The sequence below is a fragment of the Micropterus dolomieu genome, linkage group LG12 (assembly GCF_021292245.1).
Source record: "Micropterus dolomieu isolate WLL.071019.BEF.003 ecotype Adirondacks linkage group LG12, ASM2129224v1, whole genome shotgun sequence".
NCBI classification, from domain to species: domain Eukaryota; kingdom Metazoa; phylum Chordata; class Actinopteri; order Centrarchiformes; family Centrarchidae; genus Micropterus; species Micropterus dolomieu.
In genome coordinates, this window is record NC_060161.1 from 20,023,083 (window position 1) to 20,045,502 (window position 22,420).

Below are 22,420 nucleotides of genomic sequence, written 5' to 3' on the forward strand. Positions count from 1 at the left end.
GTATTTCAAAAAATTAAATAAGACATTTTGGCAAGATTTGCATGCTTGTCAAAGCGAGAGGAGCCTTGATCCTCACCAGCCAATGCCTTTGTAAACTTCATGTATTATGTGGTTTATAATGGACTGTGGTGCAGAAACAGTGAGGCTTACATTGTCCTGGTATCTGTCAGTGGTCATACTTGATGCACTAGATGTGATAGTGTTTGAGAATTTCTTCATTTTATCTGGTATGTTAGTCCAGATGAGCAAAGTAGTGAGAGAATATCATGACACCTGACCGCGACACAGACACCTGTTGCTCTGTGTCCTGCTGTCTCTGTCCCCCTCGCTGTGAGACACTACGGTTTTATGGTCTCCAGGATGCTTTATTCCCCCTAAAGAAGCTGTGTTTGCTACCCGGGCTGCAGTAGCTTCAACATCAGCTGCAGTAGCCTACCCTGCGTAGTGCAGGCACAGGCATTTGAAGGAGTAAAGGAGGCAAAACAGAGTGACAAAGTGACAGGGCAGAGGGACAGCAGAGAGAGAGCAATAGGAGAGTAGAGGTGAAGTGGTTGGTAAGCATGGAGTAGCTCAACCTGTAGGGAGGGAGTGTCATTTACACTGGGGACGCTGGGGACATGTAGCCACCAGTTTTTGAAAGCATTAAAAATTTTCTGAAAAATAGCTTGCACCAAGAAATGTTAATTAACAAATAAAAATGTTATGAGAAAGGTTTATTTGCACAATAAACCTGCATTGCAGTGTAAATATTGAATAAATCTCTATATTTAAAAAAGTAACTTAAGCTAAAAACAAGAATAAGCTACTGATTACTGCATTACATTCTATTATATTTTTATATTCTGAATTGTCACCAGCCACCTAATATAATATAATACATTATAAAGGGATTGTGTTTATCCCTTTATAAAAAATAAAGACATTTCCACCAAAGGTGCAGAAAATGTCTCCAGAATTCAGGAAATTAAGTGTTCAATGCTCAAAATCTTCTGGGGGAGATCCCTGAACCCCCTATCAAATTTGTCCTCAATCACTTTTTTAAAACTGAATTCTAATTAATTAAGCTAATTTATCATTGAGGTGAAAATGTGCCATATTGCACATTTGAGAAGACTTTAGGCTACTACAGGCTACACAGAATAAATGAAAGCTTTCTGGGCTGGGCTAAGCCCCCAATGTTTCAAGAGCCTGGAAACGCCCCTGCTTTTCGGCACATCTGTCTGCTCTGCTGTCCAGTCTTTCTGTGTTATATCACTATTTTGGCCTAACTGTAAACTCATATCGGGTTGGTTATATCACAAGTTACATTTGCACGTTTTGCAAGGTGTTTTTGTGGAGTATCGTATTTGTCTTTGCATTCTTGGAATAAAGAACACGGTCAACAAAGTATTTTAAGCGAATACGAGTAAAATAAATATTAAACGAATGCGTGCGTCGTTACTGCTTTTATTTGTAAGACCGGAAGTTTGATCTTTCTTATTCTGACAGACTTTGCGTTTCTGACAGGTACCCTACTCCAGCTTAGGCCATTCTCGATTACGTTTACACCTGTATCTGTACGTAAGAGGATAGCCCTCTTCCAGGCCCCGTTTTCCGCGTTTTTTAATTATTTATTTCCGTGTAAACTGCAGTCTTGATATAAAAACATTGATGGTCGATAATTTAGCGCTGCATTGAGGGCCCGGGGGAGAACTGCAAAGGATTATTAAGTCATCTCAGACCTCAGTTTTTATACATCGACATGGCTCGACCACGGCCGCGGGAATACACGGCAGGAGATTTGGTATTCGCTAAAATGAAGGGATACCCGCACTGGCCGGCGAGGGTGAGTCTGGGATGCGGCCGGGCTGGGAGCACAGGGAGGCGGGGTTGATTTACACAATACAGCCGCTGCTTCGCTGTGGGAACAGGAGAGATGCTACGACTGGCTCCAAAACAACGTTTGCTCTGCGTATTTCTGTTACTGACGACCAGTAACGAATATTAAAAGCCTCTGTTGTCCGGCAGGTTGAGTAAAAATGTAGACATTTTAAGGAAACATTTATTGGTCTCCATTTTCTTAATACGTTTCCTGCTCCATGAAACTCTTGCTTGAGTTGTAACTCAATTTTTCATGTTAAACATGTTTTTCATTTCATGTTTGCAGTTAGATGTCACCCATGCAATAAATGAACCAGTAGTTGACCTCAGGTAACCCGTAGCGCTTCTCAGCACTACTATACACTACTCAATTGAAATAAATGATATTATGTATTTTACACTATAGCCACCAATAACACTCAGAGCATAGTCTCAAATTCAGTGGGCACACATGGGCTATCATGTCATGAATTAAGTGGATTCCCACAGTGCCATAGGCTGCAAGCTCCATTTGTAACCTCTTACAACAAGTTACAACAAACATCTCTACCATTATATATACAGTAGGTCTGACTGACATTGAGTTTTGTTCAGTTTCACAATGCGTTATTGTATGACAGGACGTAAGATCATAGTAGTCTACATCATTTAAGGTAATAAGGTAGACATTAACAGATTAAGTATTAGCATTAGTAGTATAACAAATATTGACTAACAGTTTCTCTCTCCCTGTCTTTTAGATTGATGAGCTTCCAGAAGGAGCTGTTAAACCACCTGCCAACAAGTACCCCATCTTCTTCTTTGGGACCCATGAAACGTAGGCACATTTTTTCCAGGATGTGCCTTATTCCACTTGCACTTAATGCTATACAGGAAAGCAGCTGCCACACTCATATTAATATTAATGTGATGGAGTTGTGATGCACTTGCAACTTGGGTTTTTGACATTGCTGCCACTTTTATTTTCTTGTGTATAAGTAGGGCTGGGTATTGTTTGCAATGTTTTGATATCCCTGCCAGTGCCAGCTTACAGAATATCAACGATTAAACTTAAGCATAAAAGATCATTCTAGACCTTGGAAATAATACAAATTATTTTAATTCAAGGTTCACTGTCATTTTATGGAGCTATCAACCATCATCACATGATCAAAGAATAGGACTTTGGTCTTATGATTATGATCATATACCACCATCGGTTATCATGAGACCTAGATCAAGGGTTCTCCAAGGTCTGGGGACCCCCAGGGGTCCTTGAGGGAGTTACAGGGGGTCTCCAGCAAAAAGTTACAATTATAATTTAAAGGAAAGCATAGCACATTTAACACTTAATATATTAACAACAATTCTTTAGGTTCCACCCATTATGTGACAAAATGTGTGACTATTTGGTCATGAGTTTCATACGCTTTCAGTAATAAAACATCTAAAAGCAAAAATCCTATCAGATGGGGGACCCTGGGACAAAATCCTATCAAATGGGGGTGGTCTAATTTGTGTCAGTTTAGGGGTCCTTGATGTGAGAAAGTGTGAGAACCACTGGCCGAGTTGTAACATTTTTTTTCATTGCTTGTTTATTTAACACAAACGCTTAATCCATCACTGTTAAATACTGTTAAAGTATTTTTTTTAACAAGATATAGCCTAAAATTAAAAAGGTGCTTGATTTAGATCATCAATACATGATCAAATATTAAGTGAACAAGCCTATAAATCTGAGCCAGCATTCATCCCTAACCCAATTTTAGGACTTGAATTTTTGATACTGAATGTTTTACACGCATTACTGTCAGTACTCAACAAGTATTGAGGTATATACAGGACTATGTATATAAGTATATGTATAAATAGCAAACACTACTGAAAATATTGTATGGAAAACCAGAAATCCAAACAAGTATATTTTTGTGGCTTGGCCCAGGGATCTTCTGTACCAAATATTATGACGATTGCTCAAAATCTGGACAAAATTGGCAGAAAAATGATAAAAATAATGTAAATAGACATGGCTTGTATTTATAGACTCGTCTGGAGCCACAGAATCCAGAAAAAAATAATTTTGTTTCTAAAACTTGTGGTTCAAAAGTTAAATGTAAATGCTCCGTACTTGTATAGCGCCTTTCTAGTCTTTTCGACCAAGTGCTCAAACGGAAACTAACATTCAATTCGGGGTTCAGTATCTTGCCCAAGGACACTTCGACACGCAACCAGGGGGAGCCAGGTATTGAACCGCCAACCTTCTGATTAACGGCCAACCCGCTCTACCTCCTGAGCCACAGCCTCCCCTAGTTACATGACATAACTGAAAATGTGTAGTTTGGTGCGGCAGTAGCTCAGTCCGTTAGGATTAGGCTAGGAACCGGATGGTTACCAGTTTGAATCCAGCTTGGACCAGAGTTGCGGAGTGTGGACTGGAGAGTAGCTGGAGAGATGCCAGTTCACCTTGAGCGAGCCGCTGAACCCCTAACTGCTCAGGGCACTGAGTGGCAACTCTGACATCTCTGTGTGTTGCTATGGGTCCTGTTTGTGTGTGTGTGTGTGTGTTTTGGACCTGTGTGTAAATACTAACAATAATAACAGTGAAAGAGTGAAAACATTGTATAAAGTAGTTATAGCGCCCCCATCTGCCCAAATTGCACCAACTTGCACTGCACACCCTTGGGTCCTCAGCAATACACCTGCCAAGCATGAAATCGATTGGAGACAGTCAAAAGAAAGACAGATTCCTTACTTTATAGTTAGTTTACAGTTTAACCAGTTTTTTGAAGTTACATAGCTGCTCATATTTCCTGCTAAATGTTATATAATTAAACTGTTATATGTAAACTTGTAGTAGTATTAAATGTCTCTTTCCTCTTCTGTAGTGCATTCTTGGGTCCGAAGGATCTTCTGCCCTACAAGGAGTATAAAGACAAATTTGGGAAATCAAACAAGAGGAAAGGCTTCAACGAGGGCTTGTGGGAGATCGAGAACAACCCTGGAGTCAAGTTCACAGGCTATCAGGTCAGTCTGTCAAGGTTCAGAGAGAAGACAGAGAAAAATGAGGGGGGGGCAGAGATTCCAGACAGGCTTAATGCTCAACAAAGCCACATTGTTGCCTTGCCAAAACTATAAGACACATATGAAAGGGCTGTTCTAAGCAGATAGCATATGAGTAAGAAAGATTTAAATCATTTGTCATAACATGCTGTCTCACATAAAAATAACTCAACTACTGGAAGTAGCCATTTCTGCTTTTAGTTTTGCAAAAAAAAAATGGTGGGAATCTTTCGTACACAGGCCATCCAGCAACAGAGTTCATCAGAAACAGAAGAGGGGGGAAACACTGCTGATGGCAGCAGTGACGGCGAGGAGGGCGATTCTGTTGAAGAAGAAGATGACAAGGAGAAGCTGAAGGGAGACAAGACTGGATCCAAACGGAAAAGGACAGCTACCTCCAAGGTACTTTAAGCTGGTGAACATACTAAAACAGTGAAGATGTGACAATGACAACCTTATAAGATCAGTTTAGAGGCTCGATTTTATGGATTTAGATACTGGAAAAAAAAATCTATCCTCAGATAGATTACATATCATCAATATGTGAAGTTGAAGGCATAATGGCCTATTTTGGGATATTGAGTGTTGTAATTTGCCTTGCATAAACTCAGTGATTTGAAGTTAATTTAGGGTACGATCATGTACAAATAAGTTGACATCCCTCAAGGTCTCACTCAGTTTGCTTGAAACAAATTGCATTTACAACTTACGTCTGACGAAGCCTGACCACACTTGAATGCAGAATTATAAACCTGTCGTCCTAGCCTCCACTGCCTCCCTGACCACCATCCAGGAATTATTTTGGAGTCTCTTGAAGTGTTTTGCGTGCCTTTGTAGCCTAGATGCAATTAATCATCCAAATGGCAATAACAGTGCACACCTTCAGACACTCTGTCCTTAAAGGTATTCATGGTATCACACTCAGTAGCACACCTAAACACATACCTAAATGTCAGTTTTATTAGTTATTTGAATCTGATATACTGTATCTTATTCTGCTATAGAGCTCCATTTGTTCAAAAACTATTAAACATCGGCGAGTCACACTGTTGCATGTGACATGTTCCTTCATCACCATGAACACTGCAGTTTATTTTGACTCAGTCCCACATACACAGTCCTGCTGCCCCAAATACTCACTAGAGCACCACATGTGGATTAATTGGTGGATTAATTATAATGGCCCCCATCAAATGCACTATTTTCTCCTGTTTGAGTAATGTTTGTTAAAAAGTCAAGTGGCCAGCTGTTGTAGGGAAATCAGAAAATACAGAGAGATGAATTAACACATTGTTGGTTTTCGCTTATTTATTAACATTAACAAAAATATACTGCCAGCTTTATCCTCCCAACATATATCTGCTGCATACTTCCACAGGGGCATATAAAAACATGTTTCTTTAATAACTGCTCTGATGATCTTACTGTAGTCATGACGCCAGACTCTTCTGTTTGACCTTGCCTTTATTTTGAAAAAAAGCTTCCAGGTTTGAAGGGATGGAGTGCTGCAGAGACGGGCACTGCCACAGTGTGTTACTGTATTAGTGCATAAGCCATTGCTGCTGTAAATGGAAGCAGGTTGAAAAAGTCACACATCCTGCTCCTCACTTAGCAACCACTGTTGCCTAGCAACTGAGCTCCATTACGCACAGCACATGTGGTGCATCTGAAGGAATGCAGTGCTGTTGGAGAGCAGTTTGCTGATGTGCATGTGTGTGTGTTTTGGACCTGTGCGTGTGTGTGTGTGTGTGTGTGTGTGTTTGTGTATGTGTGTGGCATCATTTGGTTGTTCATCAGCCTTCCCATATTCCCCTTTCAACCCCACCCCCTCACATGCACACACTGACCAATGGCCAAATGATTGAATTTTGCAGCTCTTGAAGCATTTACGCTTTTATAAGCAAACGATGACTGATGCTTGTATTTTTTTGGCCGGACCGCAGCAAAGTGGGGGCCCAGCCATGTAAACACCGCCAAAGACTGTCCCTGACTTACTGAGCGAGTGCATCAACAGGGACATTGCTTCAAGCATATATAACAAAGCTACAGCGAGGGGTGGACAGTATCGTGGGGTGGGGGTGGGATTACAGCGTTTTACTTACTGACTGCCAAATCCAAATGTGTCGCATGCTAAGAATGGAATATTCTGTCGGTATAGGACACTACTCTCTGAGGACCAAAGACTTCATTTAACAGGCCATTTTGTCCGTTTCTCGAAGGTAAGTGAAATGCTTCACTGGTAGACAGAATATTAAAACAAACCTTTGGTAAAAGGCAAGCAATGTTATGAGGAGAACGTGTAAAATTTTGTTTTTATTTAGACTATCATTATCCTTCTGGTAATTTCAGTGACACTGCAATAGTCTACATGTCAGGGATTAACTCTGGAACTGTCCAAGAGCATTCTTGGAGCACCATTGAAGCGTTTGTGAAAACAGAGACTTAACTAGCATTGCAGAGAAAATACTGTAGCTGCTTTATTGTTCACAGTCTTTGTAGAACCAGGAGTCAACAGGAGTCGCAGATCCAAATACATCATGAAATCAGGAATTATGCTCTGTTAATCTGTGTGCCCACCACACATTTTTTGTTTGTTTAGGAGTTTGTCAGTAAGTAGCATGACTTGTGATTGCTCAGTATTTAGACCTCACAGCAACTACTACTACATTTGGTGTTTATTGAACAGGCAGATACAGTCTAATAGAAAGACACAGCACTGTAAGTTGGTAAGTGCTGCAGTATCTGTGCCAACTGTTACTATCCTGTATAGAAAAAATTGCTTGCAGTGCAAACCTACAAACCACCAGAAGCCCCCAAAATGCCAGCAGAAACCTGAATATGCTACCATGTGTATTATGTTTAATGCAATTCTTTCCTGATGTGTAATGTCCCTTTAGTTTTTTACAGCCATGTCAGTGTATGGTTTGTCCCATAAGGTCTTGCCATGGCCTTTGTCAGTGGTTATGTGTACAAGATAGTTTACCCAGACAAAATGTGCTCCAAGGAAAATGAGGTAAGACTTTATTCTTCTTTGACACTATTGTAAAGATACTCTCATTACTTATTTATCCAGTGTGTTGTCAGCTTGAAAAACACATAAGTTTTAATAGTTTTAATTTTGGCATTTTGGCATTGATGACATGTTATCATCTTTTCTAGATTGTTGGTGTCATTGGTGACTCACATTTAAGATCCTTTTAGGTTGGCTATGTTGTTGCCATGTCTGAGGGCTGGTTCAGCTTTGTATTCATGTCTACCTGGAGAAGACTCCAATGCTTTTGCAAAGGGAAATATACCAAGCTGATGACCCTCCTCTCAAACCTGTTGTAGTGCCTACTTGCTCCAAGCAACAAGCCCTCCTCAAGTCCAGCTGCACCATTCAGATGGCTGCAAATGATTTTACGTCTTTTCTACAAGCTGCTTTGTATCACTGGCCCCAGGTAGGCTTTCTAATCCAATTGCTTTTTTGTGATGGATTTTCCCATTCATCATACCTTTACTTTAATCATATTATCATTACACATATCAGTCCTGTTCCAGTCAGACTGGTCATGCGCATCAACAACATTGCAGGAATAAACGTCAATAACTGTAGAAGTTCTCCAGCCCTCAAAATGTCCAAAAGACAGCCTCCCATCTGCCGCCCTTCCATACATGCTTGTTCATTTTCAGTTACGATTGAAACATTGTCATATTTATTTATTTTATTTATTATTATTTGATTATTGCTATTAAATAAATAGCAATAAGTGTGTTTCAATTTAGTTTATTCAATTCTGTATGTGTCTAGATACAAAAGATACAAAAAGATACTAGATACAAAAAGAGATGTTGGAATTGACGGCTATGGTTACCAGCACATGGCGAAAAAGATGTCCATTGATACTTGCCAGGTAAGTTTCTTAAAATGACACTTAACTTTTTATGTTTATGTTCTGCACTTATGATTTGCCACAAGTAATCATTTAACTGTTCAATTCTGTTCACAGGATAAATTTATTTCTATGTACTACCCATTATCTTTCATGCCTGTGGACGAGCCTGCATTTCTGCCCCAAAGTGATGATACACTTAATAACATTATGCGACTCAGAAGACCAAGTCAACCCTGTTGGAGTCATCCTGTTTAAGAAAACAAATTTCCAACACAACACCACAAAACCAAGCCTTCATCCTCCATTCTGCAACCCTTCCACAGCTGCATTTCCAGCTCCAGGTGGCTACTGTTATTATAACATAACCAATAATACAAATATGCAAATACTAATTTTCTTCCCAATGTTGCTTGTTTGTAGATGCAAGAATAGCACAACAGGATCAGTTTTGGTAGTGTTCAGCTGAATGGTGGAGCAGTAACATGTTACAATGTTTTCCTTTAAATCATGTTTTATGGATTTTTTTAAATTAGCCAAGTCAAGTGTGTTTGTACGTTTTAGGGCTGACCCCCAATAGTCGAAGATTAGATGCTTTGATGGGCGGAGCCTGATCCGACTGTCAATCTCACAGTCGAAGCATCGCAGTGAAACAAGGATCATGCCATTCTGGCGATATGGGGGTGCTCAACATCTGATTTTACATAGAACTACCAGTTTTCTCCCAATAAGTTAATATACAGCCTATTATAATATACATTTCAGCGTTTAATGCTGTAAATAAACATGTAAAAAGAATAAAACTTTCAATAAATGTTAGTGTGTGAAAGTGTGTGAATAAAAAATTGTAACCCTAACCCTGGGTCATCAGTGCGCATGTGTGGGCGTAGCGTGTGTGTGTGGTGGCGGAGGAAGAGGAACACTTGCTGAAGAGACTGAGACCTGGCTTCACTGGAGTTGTGCCGAGTTGTCTGCAACTCGCGGGACTTATAATTTATCATTGATGAACCCCATAAAGAATATTATGTTGTTTTTTAATAGCCGGCTACTTGAAATAGACCTGCGAGGAACCGCGATGTGCATGTAGTTGTCGGCGAAGACCGGTGAATGACAGGCAAGAGAGAGAGAGAGAGAAAAGGGTCTTCAAAAAACCTCAGTTTAGCTGGAAATTTACAGTGTAAGTTGAATGAATAGAGACTGCAGCTCTGCAGCTTCTCAAGATTAAAGCAGAGCTACCGCAATCGCCGTGCACAAAAACACACATGATTCGACTATCAGTCGACTATAGGCAGGACTTGACAATTCTGATTCGACTATGTAAATCCTTAGTCGGGGACAGCCCTTGTACGTTTAGTGTTTTTGTTGGAAATGTGTTGGAAATGGCTGCTGCAACAACGAGGGCTGGTGCAAACTTTTTCAAGTACTCACCACATTTCCTACAGCTCTTCAGGAAACACTCTCCCCCTCCGGGCTTCATTGATCCCAGAGTCTAAGAATGAAGCGTACCAGAAGCAGACCGAGAACAACAATGGGTAGAAAAGCCAAAAGGAGAAACATACACATCTTTCAGGGACGTAGGCCAATTAAACATCCTTGACTTTCAGATAAGGTGGCAACTCTCACCCAAGTAGTGGTCCACAGTCATCCATGTAAGCAGGTGCTGCCAATGACAAACTCGAACTGCTCTTAAAATCAGATAAAGCAGATATCTCCTACATTACTGAGACCTGGCCTGGAAAAAACAATGAATTTGAATGCATCTGGCTACAGCTCTATTTGACCAGACTTCCCAGCTCTGTATCTGATTTGGTTGTGGGGACACTTCCTCCATGGGCAAATGGGAAAGCACTGCAGTAGAAGAAAGTTGACTATCTCATCAACGCATTGGCTATGCTCAGATCGGTCTCAAATGGGTCTGGTGCTCTATGAAGGTTTTAACCATCTGCCAATTAAGATGTTGAAAAACTTCCTTCCAGATATGAAGCAGGTGGTCAAAGAAAAAACAGGGGCAATTCCATCCTGGATTTAATCATAACTATCCTCCACAGCTCATGGTTCAAGTGACCATATGTCTGTTGCTCTGCTCCAATAGTTAGTCAGGCAGAAGAACATATATGAAATGTAAAGTTGGGAGACTGAAGGGACACAAAAGAAAGAAGGCCTTGGCATGGTGCTTGGCAACTACAGGTTGGACACCTGTCTATGAGGTAGAGAATATTGGCACCTAGGTGGAGATTTTAAACTCCACCATACAAATTGCCCTAGGCGTCTGAATGCCGTTAAAGAGGAAGAAGACAAATCCACTCAACAAGCCATGGATGGCTGGATGACAGAACAAATAAGATCATCAATAAGATCAAGACCATCAGAAAAAGACAAAAGGCCTTTAACTGATAGGGTAAGACAATTACATGGAGGAAGATAAGATAACTAAAAAGACTCATAAAGGCTGCAAAGAAAATTATTATAAAAATCAACTGAAGAAGGAAACCCAAACCCAGATGTGGGATTTCATCAATAAAGGTCTGAGACATTAGAAAAAAATCTGAGGGAAAATACATTTGGTGTGGAAGACAAGGTAGCTGACATCCTCAACAACTACTTGGCCTGGACTTGTAACACCCCCTGTCTTCCATCAATCTTCCCTTTACCACTTCTTACAGGAGAGATTTAACTGGGCAGTATAGGCCTCATGAAGCCAGCCCTTACAGGGCTTAACCCACGAAAAGCCTGTGGGCGTGATGGCATACTATCATTGCCACTGAAAGACCATGCTGAAGATCTGGCCCCTGTCCTCACACACCATGTGAACATTTCCTACGTGCATGGAACAGTTCCAGTTGCATGGAAGACTTCAAATGTGTGCCTCATAACCAAAACTTCTAACTCCAGCACTCCTATTGACTGGAGACCCTCTCATTAATGTCATGCTTTGGAAAAATACAGGAAAGATTTATCATACATAAACCATTTCCAACAGTGATGTCTGAATGCAAGAACCAGTATGCCTACCTTCCTAGGTTTTACACCAAAACTGCCCTTGTTAAAGCCATACAACAGCACAGCAAATAATGATGACTGCTACTGGCTGACATGTCCACGGCCTTTGATAAGTGGACCGTGCCCTGCAGCTGCACCATATGGCCAACATTGAAATATGCCCTAGACTTTTAGCCTGGGAACATAGCTATGTGACTTGAAGCAGGCAGAGGGTGATGGCATAAATAAGCAAATAGGAGATGTGGTCTCACAATACCTCTTCCACCTACTGTTCACTCAAAAGACTGTCTTTGACAACACATTAGACATTGGGTATGATGATGACATAGGACCTTCTTGGGCCATTCCCTTAACTAAAATTCATAATGACACTTCAACAGTGATGGACGCCCAATGGTGGATAAATTGACTGCATCAAACAACATGCTGCTCAATGGAAAAAAATCAGCATAACTGAGAATCTGCTTCTTCAGAAACCTACCGCAACCTGCTCCTCTGTTTCTTGGGGGACAGGAAGTCCCGATCGTGACCACCACCAAGTACACCACCTGGACTCTGACCTCAGCTGGGACACTCACATCGAACAGGTAGTGAGGAAAGCTTCTAAACAAATCAATTTTCCAACTGTTCTAGCCAGACACCCCCTGTGAGGACTTTGTGACCGTCTACCCCCATCTGCTGTGGTCAGACGATGTCTGGCGGTGTCTTCTGGTGGGTGGCAAGAAAAGCTGGCTGCACTGCTAGAGAGGGTGCAAAAAAAGAGCCTTCAGGATCATCTCCAGAAGCTACACCACACCACTGCAACTGCCATCTCTTCAGAGCAGGAGGGAGCAGGCAGCCATTCAGCTTTCCAAGAGATGGCTTACACACAACATCCACTCCCTGACTTCCTCACACAGACAATAGCAGACTATACAAACAATTTTAAGTCCAGTGCAGAACAAACAGGCTGACAGCAGCTGTACAATACAGAACTGAATGGAAAAAAGGATAGCTGAAATATTTGATTTGTTTGTGTTCTCTTTTTGCTGTGTTTTTGGGTTGGTATTGTTTTTGTTTTTTTGCTTTTTAAAAATGTATGCATGTTGTATGTAAGTGTATGGTTGTATTTGTAAATTTGTATGTATGAGTATGAATGTTTGGGTGTTTTATGATGTACATTCATGTAGATATATTCTAGGTAAATTCTGCTTCTATTCAGTTGTTAACTGTAAGAATAAAAGCTAATAAACTCAAGAACACACAATCGGAATGTTTAGAAATTCATGCATTCATACGTTAAATTATGCTACACTGTGTAACACTTATTCGGAATTAAACCACTTAACACTGTTAAATTATGTTGACAGGGAGTTGTCGTTCCTGTGTGTCATCCACTGCCATTCAAGACGTTTCATGAGCCCTCACCTCACACAGAGTGACAACACAAGAACAACACCACATGTCCAAGAAGTAAGTTCTATTAATCAGGAATGTGGGGTTGGCAGGCTTTTGGATGGAGTGGAGGTTCTGAAGGAGAATACTGTCAAACAGAATGTTAGACTTCTAACACACACACACACAGGAACCACCAACATCAATTATACACAACAAAGTATTGGCTAAGGATAAAAACAGAAGCAAAGTCACTGATAGGAGGTGCTGGCAAGGACAGTTTTATATTTTGCATTATTTTTGTAGTTGGAGCACATAAGATCCAGCTTAAAAGTGGCAATCCCAATCAGGCTGATGGTAACTGCTTATAACTACAATCTATAATTGAACATAAATTCAGTATATTGCTTCATTGAAAACCCTACAGAATCACCAGCACATAGAGAATGGTGTGGGAAACTGGGAGAAGGTCAAATAAAATCAACTTACTATCAACTACTATAATACCCTGCTAACTATTCAGAACAGCAATGGAAAGATGCATTTCACAGCCTCAGAACAACGAACAAATATGACGTAGAAGATTTTGTAGAGGTGCACCTATTGATCAGCCGGTGACTAGAATCTTGTGCTTTCCCCAACTGAGGATTTACATACATATTCAAATCAGAATTGTAAAAGTCTTGCCTATACTTGACTGCTAGTCGAATCATGTGCGTTTTTGTGCGCGGCGATTTAGTTACACACATTGCTCCGCTTTAATCTTGAGAAGCTGCAGAGCTGCCATCTTTATTCATTATCACTTTAACTTACACTGTACATTTCCAGCTAAACTGGCTTGTCGTTGACCATTTTCTCTCTGATCGCCTGCCATTCACCAGACTTGTGCCGAGTTTTGCGTGCCCACCGTGCGGCTGACAACTACCTGCACGTCGTGGTTCCTTGCGGGTCTACTTCAAGTAGCCTACTATTTAAAAACAATATAACATTATTTGTGTGGTTCATCAATGGCGATAAATGATCCCAACATCCGCAAGGTGCGGGCAACTCGGCACAACAACGGTGAAACTGGGGCTCCGTCTCTTGGGCAAGTGTTCCGCACTGACACCCCAGGGTTAGGGTTACCATTTTGGATTTATTTACGCACTTTTAAAACCTTTATTAAAAGCTTGTTTTTTTTCACATTTTTATTCACAGCATTAAACAATGACATTTATATTATAATAGGCTGTATATTAACTTATTAGGAGAAAACAGGTAGTTCTATGTAAAATCAGACGATGAGCACCCCCATATCGCCAAAATGGCATGATCCTTGTCTTGCTGCGAAGCTTCGACTGAGATTGACAGTCGAATCAGCCTCCACCCATCGAAGCATCGAATCTTCGACCTTTCAGGGTGAGCCCTACTGGAATCGCCTGGTTTTTGGATCAGCCATGACCAGTGACCGGGCTGATCAATCTTACATATTCTAGCAAAAATAATGTTGTTCTAAATATGATTGTAATTTATTTTACCACATTCAGTGTTAATTTCAGTGTTGAGTCTCGTGTATGTCACATGTTTTGGCCAATGCCCAGCATGATGCTTGCTCATGCTTACGGAGTGCGAGCACGAGCAACAGGATGCAGAAGTGTCATTAGGGTCACGAGGGTTTTAAGAAAGTTACACTTGAACAATTACAATATTAGTCAAAATAATCACATCAGATATTTGTTGACATTTTGTTTTTCTTTTTTTTATCATTCAGCCCTACTACTACATAAAGGATGAGGAGAGGTCAGGTTATTTTCCAGAAAATGCTCTCTTTATTACAGGAACCAGCAAAATAGTCAGCACACTAAATACTGCTAAATTAAACCAACTACCCAGTTAACTGACTAGCAGAACAAGGGCAAAGTTTATTCATAAACTAATGATGCCTATTGAGATTAACTCAGTTAAGTAAAATATGTTATGGGAAAAAAAAGACTCTGGCATAAATTGAAGAAAAAGTCTTGACAAGACATTATCCAGTAATGAATGCCATTGCAATTGATTTACTGGAATTTACATTTCCCCTTGCACTTGGGTGGGCATGGGCTACACATGCTCCCAAAATTCAAGGTTAAACAGTTAAAAAGCCAGATCAACTGATCCTTGACAAAAACTGTAAATCCCACAGAACTATGCACTAAACACAAACAAGACTTCAATGGTGCAGGCCATGGAAAATGCATTGAAATCTACTTTCTTCCAGAGTCTTGTTAAACCAAGCTACAGAAGACAAAATCCAAATAAACACCATAAACCATTGTGTATAGATCCACAGATGCTAACTTCTGTAATACATTTCAACAACTTGACCAACTTCATCCAAGACTATTCAAAAGCCCACATTGTAGTGGGAGATATGATCTTACGTCAAAGAAACAACTCAAATTCAAACTCATTCAGTGATAAAACTACTAGAAAACCATCACTTCTGTCCAGCAATATTTTCCCCTACATCCATAAACATGGATGGTAGATGTATTGATCAAATCTACATAATACTGACTCCAAGTTGAACGCAAAACATGTTAATGCTAGATATTGCTACTACTCAGATCATGGACTTCCCAATGCACTTGAGATAAAATAATAAATACGCTGTACAAATTGGATCAACATCGTGTCTTTGTTTACCTAAATTAGATTACATTTGTCTTGTAGTACTTGTTTGCTTTTTTCTCCCTCCTTTACAGATCAGAAGTGGATTACCATACTACAGGAACCTGAAACAATTACATATTGACATAGACATATTGAAAATAACTAACTTCTTGTTCTATGTGATCTTCACCCTTTCCCAACAACCCAACTATATCATCTTTAATCTCTGTCATTAACTTACATTATTATTAATCATTCCATGTATGTATATATTGTTGTTACACAAAAAACTGAAAAATACTTTCAACTTTACAAACAGTATGTCATTCTTATACCTTTCACCTCATAAAAACTGTGTAATATACTGACTCATTAATAACCTGTATCATTTACTATCAAACTGTCATGTGTTTAGTTTTTCTTTCAAATCAAACATTTTAAGATGAATGGAATTTGATCATTTACAACATTTGTGACTCAAATAAAGCTACATAGCTAAAACAATGTCATGTGATATGCTCAGAACAGAAATTCCTGAGACCAATACAGCAAATTGCTGATGAACATTTAATATCCAGGATTTCATGCATGGGGCTGTAGTAAGAGAGAAACTCAGTACATTAAGAATTTGGAGTATCTTATATTTTTCGGATTAAGGATTTAAATAGAACAAGTTTCCAATCTCTAGGTTAGCCATTGCTGGTAGAGAACAAAGATAGCTAAGCTAAGATGCTACACAGGGCTAAGTACTATTTTAAAGAGTTTTTTAATTTTTTTTAAACTTAGTGCCCACAGAAGTAACCTACTGTTAGTACCAAAGCCAAGGAGCATATCATTAGCCAATGGCATTCTTTTGTAGGGTTAGATCTTATGTTAGAAACAGCCCCATTCAGGATTGAAACATTCATTGTGTGGGTGCTGGTCCTGGATACTACTGTATCATAGTCTAGAGTAACATTAGTACTCTGTTCAGCTCTGTTTAGTTTGGGGAAAGTTTACATTCGAGTAACTCCAGCCAAACCTGTGAGGTTGAATAGCGCTAACTTTTACCAAGCTCATTAGTTAATTGTCATCCTTTTCATATATAAAACTTGAACATAATGTTTGAAAATACAAACAATAAGGTAAAATAATCTTACTTTTTATTTCAAATGTATGGTTATCTGTAATAATGTTCTGTAATAGTGAATGTATTGACCACTTTGTTTTTCCTTTGTGTGAATCACTCTTGGACTGACTGAGACTTATGACGCATGCTTGCTTGTAGAAATACATGAACCATAAAATAAATAATAATTTCCAGATGGTGCGTTCCAACATATGAGTGTTTTATTTACTTCTTGCTTACAAAAACTTTAAAGAAAATGATTGCATGAACTAAATGTTAACTGAGGTATTAAGGGCATCTATACAAGCCACGCAAGGTCTAAAAACTGTATGCTCCTTCAGTCAGCCACGCCACTAGGCTGCAGCACACTCTCTTTATACCTTATGGACCTGCAAAGACAAAAATATCTAAATATACAAATTTACAAACAAAAATAAATATAAACTATCAAATTGGCTCCTACAGCGAGTGTGAGTATGAGTGGTTGTTTGTCTATGTGTTGGCCCTGGGATGACCCTGTCCAGGGTATACCCCGGCTCTCGCCCAATGCCAGCCGGGGAATTGGCTACAGCCCCCCCACGACCCTGTACACAGGATAAGCGGTTTATAATGAGTGAGTGAGTGAATCTGCTGTAATACTAGAGCTAACTAGTGCTATCCTGCAATATAAGAACAATGCTGTCAACAGTGCTGGTGAGGATAATTTTGCCAGGACATGTTTTTATGGGAGTGTCCAAATGTGTTCATTTATCCTCAAAATTCCACAATGGAACAAAAAAGTAGTATCCATGGCATGTACACGGCTTTCTGCTACCAATCGCACAATGCAATGCTCATTGTATAATGGACACTCAATTCTGAGTGTCCACTCACTACTGAGTGTCCATCATGTAGGAAGTAGTGAGTGAGTGGACAAGGGTGAGGTAGGCTTTCTCTAGTTTGGGTGGTGTTACCCAATCAGCAGAGACGTATTTATAAACCCATCAGTATTAAAAGGGTGGTGCGATGCGCAACAGGCTGTTCAACACGCCACTGTTTCCATTAAAATAAACTAGGGCTGGGCACGTTAACACATTATTATCAGGAGGGGCGGGATGTTGAGCAGCCTGCAAATCAGCCACCCAAACAAGCAGTGGAGGGAGGCTTCAGCAGACTACGCTGGATGCAGCGTGTGGGAGAAGCAGATAAACAAAAGCAAGACAAGCGAACAAACACCATAGCAAAGTGGAGAGCTACACACTGCATGCTGGTTAGTAAAACTCAAAAACAGCGAGGATCAGTCTCTCTCCCAATGATTTGTGCTGCGCATCGTGTACAAAAAGTTCAAGACAATTCAACTTCGGCAGTGGGCGGGCGTGTGTGTGAGGCGAGCACAACCGCGACAGTTTCACGGGAACACGTCCGCTTGTCGCTACGACCACTTCACCTCACTCTAACAGGGACACTTGCTACTGAACATAGACAAGCAAGCAAAATGATTCTGCTGATACCTGTTCAGGAAAAAACAGTTGGGATTTACAAGAAATATTTTATTGCTACTGTGTAAAGGGAATACTGCTGGTAAAAAGCAACTTATTTGTTAAAGTGTTTGCATGTTTACATGTTATTACACTTAAATGTTAGTACATTTAAATTAAAAGTGTGCAATACACTACTTTAGAATTCACTATTCAATTTTGCACATAACAGTGCAATTAATCGCAGAAAATCATACGATTATTCACGATAAAATGTTTTAACTGTTGCCCAGCACTAAAATAAACTGCGTTTTGTTGGGGCTGCATGTGAAGTAAGGAAAACGTGAGGAATAAATAAGATGATGTCTTTGGTTTTCCTGCATCAATTTTGATCATCCTTTTATTAAACTGTTCATAATGAGTTTGTCAGTGTTAAAGAAGTGCAATACTAAATTTCTTTCAAACCCAGTAATATAATATTTTAGCCAGTTTCTGTATGAAATTATCAGACATTGCTTCAACTTATGCTGCACTGTGTGCAGTAAAGTCATGTAAGGCTTCTTTACAGTGTGAATGATTATTGTCCTCTTCTAACTGTGTTGGCGTACCCCCTGCAAAGCATGATGTGCACTCAGCAAATGTCCCTGTGTCTGTGGCAGAAATCCTCCAAGCTGTCGAGGATTTCATCTGGAGAGGATGACCTGGAAAGGGATGGGAAAGATGACGACCAGAAGAGCGGCTCAGAGGGAGGAGACCCCGACATCATCCAAAATACCACCGACAGTAAGGTGGGATTCATAAAGGGCTACATATTTTGCACTCTAATCAATCATTAGTGCTCACTCGACACAGGCCACAGGAACAGGCCATAGTTTAAAGGTTGATGTTCCATAAAAGTAGGGCTGTGCAGTTCAGGGCTTTTCCTTTGGGGGTGACTTTGCACAACAGTAAGCATGATCATTTCTCGTACAGTAAAGGCACCTTATGACTAAAATCTATGCATTTTCCTGTTATTTTCGACCATTTGATAAACAAAATATATCCACAACCTGGAGGAGTAACAAGTATAAATTAGTGTATGAATAAATATTATCACATTAAACAAAACGTAAAACGCTAGTATAATATATTTACAGTTTACACTTTATTTGGATAGTCAGCCTACAGATACAGCCTACAGAACGAGTTCAACGTTTCAAAAGTTTGCTGTAGCGTGTGACCCTTTTTTTAGTGTCCCGCCTACTAAAGGTTGGAATTAGTCAGTTCACGAAAAGTGACTTTGACAAATAACTTTATGCACACGGCTGCATGAAAGGCACCCCAGCTTCTCCCTGCTCTGTCTCCGCCCACAGAGATCAGCAGGCAGGTGAGAACGGGAACAGATGAGCGTCACGTAGGCTAGTGCCCAGAGAACCTGATATGGAGAGGGCAGAGAAGAGTACCAGCAGCTCGTGAGAAGTGCCAGTACCAAAGAAAAAGTCCCGGTATGCAAAGGAGTAAAACGTAGCACAAGCTCAAATGGCTTTTATATTGTGAGAAACCACAGGAAGTTATCTCTTCTATTAGCGCTAGCAGAGCGTTCAGGCACAGTCAAACCAACGCAGCATCTAGTTTCTAAATCCAGTACCAGCAGCATGTGTGAAATACAGCGTCCCCCCCCCCCCCCCGTTCTGATAATTTTGGTGCTGGTGATTTTCCTTTGGCACACTCTTAAACCTCTTTCGGGGGCGCCAAAAATTCCTCTATGCAGCAAAAACACTGCAGTCAATGCGTCATTCTGTTTCACAATGACACTCGTTTGTCTTGTGTTATAAATCCAGCGCACCCTTTCCTTTACAGAGTTTTGTGAGGGTTTATTTATTTATTTATTTTATTTATTTATAGAGTTTAAGTTTACAGAGACAGTGCACATTGAAAAACATTTCTGTAAATGTGCCAGTTTAGCCAGCTTGGCTAATGTTCGACTGTAGTCCCTGGGCAGGTGTTATCACAACTACATAAAATACACTAAAACAGGAACAACAATACTCATACATATAACAAGATACCTTTCACAAGGACACGTAAAATACTTTAAAACAAGGACAACAATTTTAAAAAACATACAACAAAGCACTCTTCAAGGGTTTCTGAATAGTTCACAGACTATGGCAACACACTTGATTGTCTTTTAACCATGATTTTACATTTAATTTAAATGAATAATATGTTTCACAATCTCTAATAACAGTTGGCAGACTTTTGCAGTAAAGGTGAAGGGACTACTGAAAATTGTTAGTCAAATAAGACAGCTGCAGTAGATGTTTGATAAGAAAGTACTTTTCATTACTCTGGCGATTGCTGTAGATAAAAAAACAAAAAAACCCCCGAATTTTTTAGCCTAAAAACCAAATAGTAATGATGGTGCTTAGTGAAAAAAAAAAGTTCTTATTATGGTTAATATTTTCTCTCTTAAAATCATTCATTAAAACAGAAAAGAAGAATAAATAAGAAAACCCTACATCTGGTTCACAAAATCACTCTTTATAGCTAGTAACTTCTTTTAAATTAATTTCACTCTCTGCCTTAATAACAATGAAAAACTAGATCCAAATTTAATGTGAATTTCATCATTTAGGTTGAATGCAAGATAATAACGAATGTTATGGTCACGGTTCTGTACTCCCTCGTGCACAAATCTAATTCTGCTCTTACTGGCTTGCGGACTGAGTAGCACTTGAATTAGTCTCTGAAACCTTTGGTCATCAATGTACTTCCATATGGGTGTTTTTCCACAACTGGCCACAAGAGGCAGCAATTACACCATTTTGGCTGCACTCGAAAAAACAATTGGGGACAAGAGTACAAATCTCACAATCTCACCGATATTGTGAACATATAGACTAATCCAGCTTTTAGGCTACAGTAAACAAGCCCCCGTGTATAACACCAAATTGTATGTAAAGGATTTTACTTTATTACAACCTTTGCCAAGAAATCTGTCTAGGAAATCCTGTAGAGCCTGTTACATGTTGAAAATGTAATCTTTCAAGTTTCATTAAATTAAAGGTTATAAATATAGTAGTTTACGTAGAAGGATAGATGTCTTTTCATGTGCATTTAATTGTATTTTACATTTCTTTGCAAAGCACTTTAGTCAACATTTGACTTGACTTAATATAATTAACACCACTACCAACAATACTAATAAGGCTGTTTATTTACTATTGTGTTCCCCAGAACCAGCTGCTCATAGAAGAACATTAAGTGAAGAAAGAATGAAAGGGAAATCATCCTTTGTAGCTGTGATGTTGGAAAGGTGAATCTAAAACATGATTTCTCATCAGCACCATCTACTGGCTGCCATCCTCACCGCCATTTCTGTGTTGGACTTCCAGTATGTGTTTGTACGAAAGATGCACCCTTACTGATACTGGTATCGGTCGTCATGTGGATGCCAGGGTATAACTGGGCATTATGTCACACAGATTTTCAGCGCTTACACTTAATGTCAACAGCCATGTCAGAAATCAAAGCAAAGAGTCATCTTAAACTCTAAAATTGACAGATTAAGATTTTTAATCACTTTTATTCTTTGACTGATTGCTTGTAAGTTTATATTGTTAAATAAACATAACCTATAGGATATTTAAAGGGGCATTAAGTACTTGAATACTTTCATAATGTTCTATTGGCAACCATTAGGAGTTGTGTTATATTAGCTGTGTTTATATGGAGCTTTTTTCTACTAGGCTCAGACTAATGCCGCATTGAGACCAACCGTGAATTTTCGCCTCGCGACGCTTTCCTCTTATGAGTACATTCGCTGCGAGTGATCACACACAACGTGAGAAGGCGATTTTAACGCGATAAGGTGAATAAACACAACTCGCCATTACTACAACTGTATGAACCCAAAGTAAACATTTTGCTGTGATTAAATAGCAATAAACGGATTAAACTGATGCCGAAATAACTACAACGTGATGCAGATTTGTTAAATAAATGAATTCATGCTTTGTCAGGTCTGTCCGCAAGACAGCACGACAACAACTTCTAAAATGTTTGTTTTCTGAATGGAGTTTGGATCAATCAGG

At 39.6% G+C, this 22,420-nt stretch overlaps 2 protein-coding genes across 5 annotated transcripts in view; one reads left to right on the forward strand and one right to left on the reverse strand.

Moving 5' to 3' along the window:
• The window catches only part of slc7a7 (solute carrier family 7 member 7), an 83,040-nt gene that overhangs the window by 26,660 nt on the left and 33,960 nt on the right, over positions 1 to 22,420 (reverse strand). The window lies entirely within an intron of this gene.
• LOC123980512 (hepatoma-derived growth factor-related protein 3-like) lies at positions 1,543 to 21,977 on the forward strand. 3 transcript variants are annotated; one of them, XM_046064932.1, is made up of 6 exons: positions 1,543 to 1,825; positions 2,601 to 2,677; positions 4,725 to 4,863; positions 5,140 to 5,301; positions 19,004 to 19,132; positions 21,564 to 21,977. In XM_046064932.1, the coding sequence occupies exons 1-6, from the start codon at positions 1,742 to 1,744 to the stop codon at positions 21,588 to 21,590; spliced, it is 618 nt and encodes a 205-aa protein (XP_045920888.1). In that variant the 5' UTR covers positions 1,543 to 1,741; the 3' UTR covers positions 21,591 to 21,977. The 3 variants fall into 3 exon arrangements, with proteins under 3 accessions (XP_045920888.1, XP_045920890.1, XP_045920889.1); XM_046064934.1 differs by lacking the exon at positions 21,564 to 21,977 and adding an exon at positions 13,121 to 13,223; XM_046064933.1 differs by lacking the exons at positions 19,004 to 19,132; positions 21,564 to 21,977 and adding exons at positions 13,121 to 13,223; positions 15,872 to 17,081 and having other exon boundaries at positions 1,544 to 1,825.

Coding starts and splice junctions, on each gene's coding strand:
- LOC123980512 (XM_046064932.1), top strand. CDS start 1,742: ATGGCTCGACCACGGCCGCGGGAATACACGGCAGGAGATTTGGTATTC. Junction 5,302..19,003: donor AAAGGACAGCTACCTCCAAG/GTACTTTAAGCT, acceptor TGTCTGTGGCAG/AAATCCTCCAAGCTGTCGAG. Junction 19,133..21,563: donor AAAATACCACCGACAGTAAG/GTGGGATTCATA, acceptor TGTGTTCCCCAG/AACCAGCTGCTCATAGAAGA.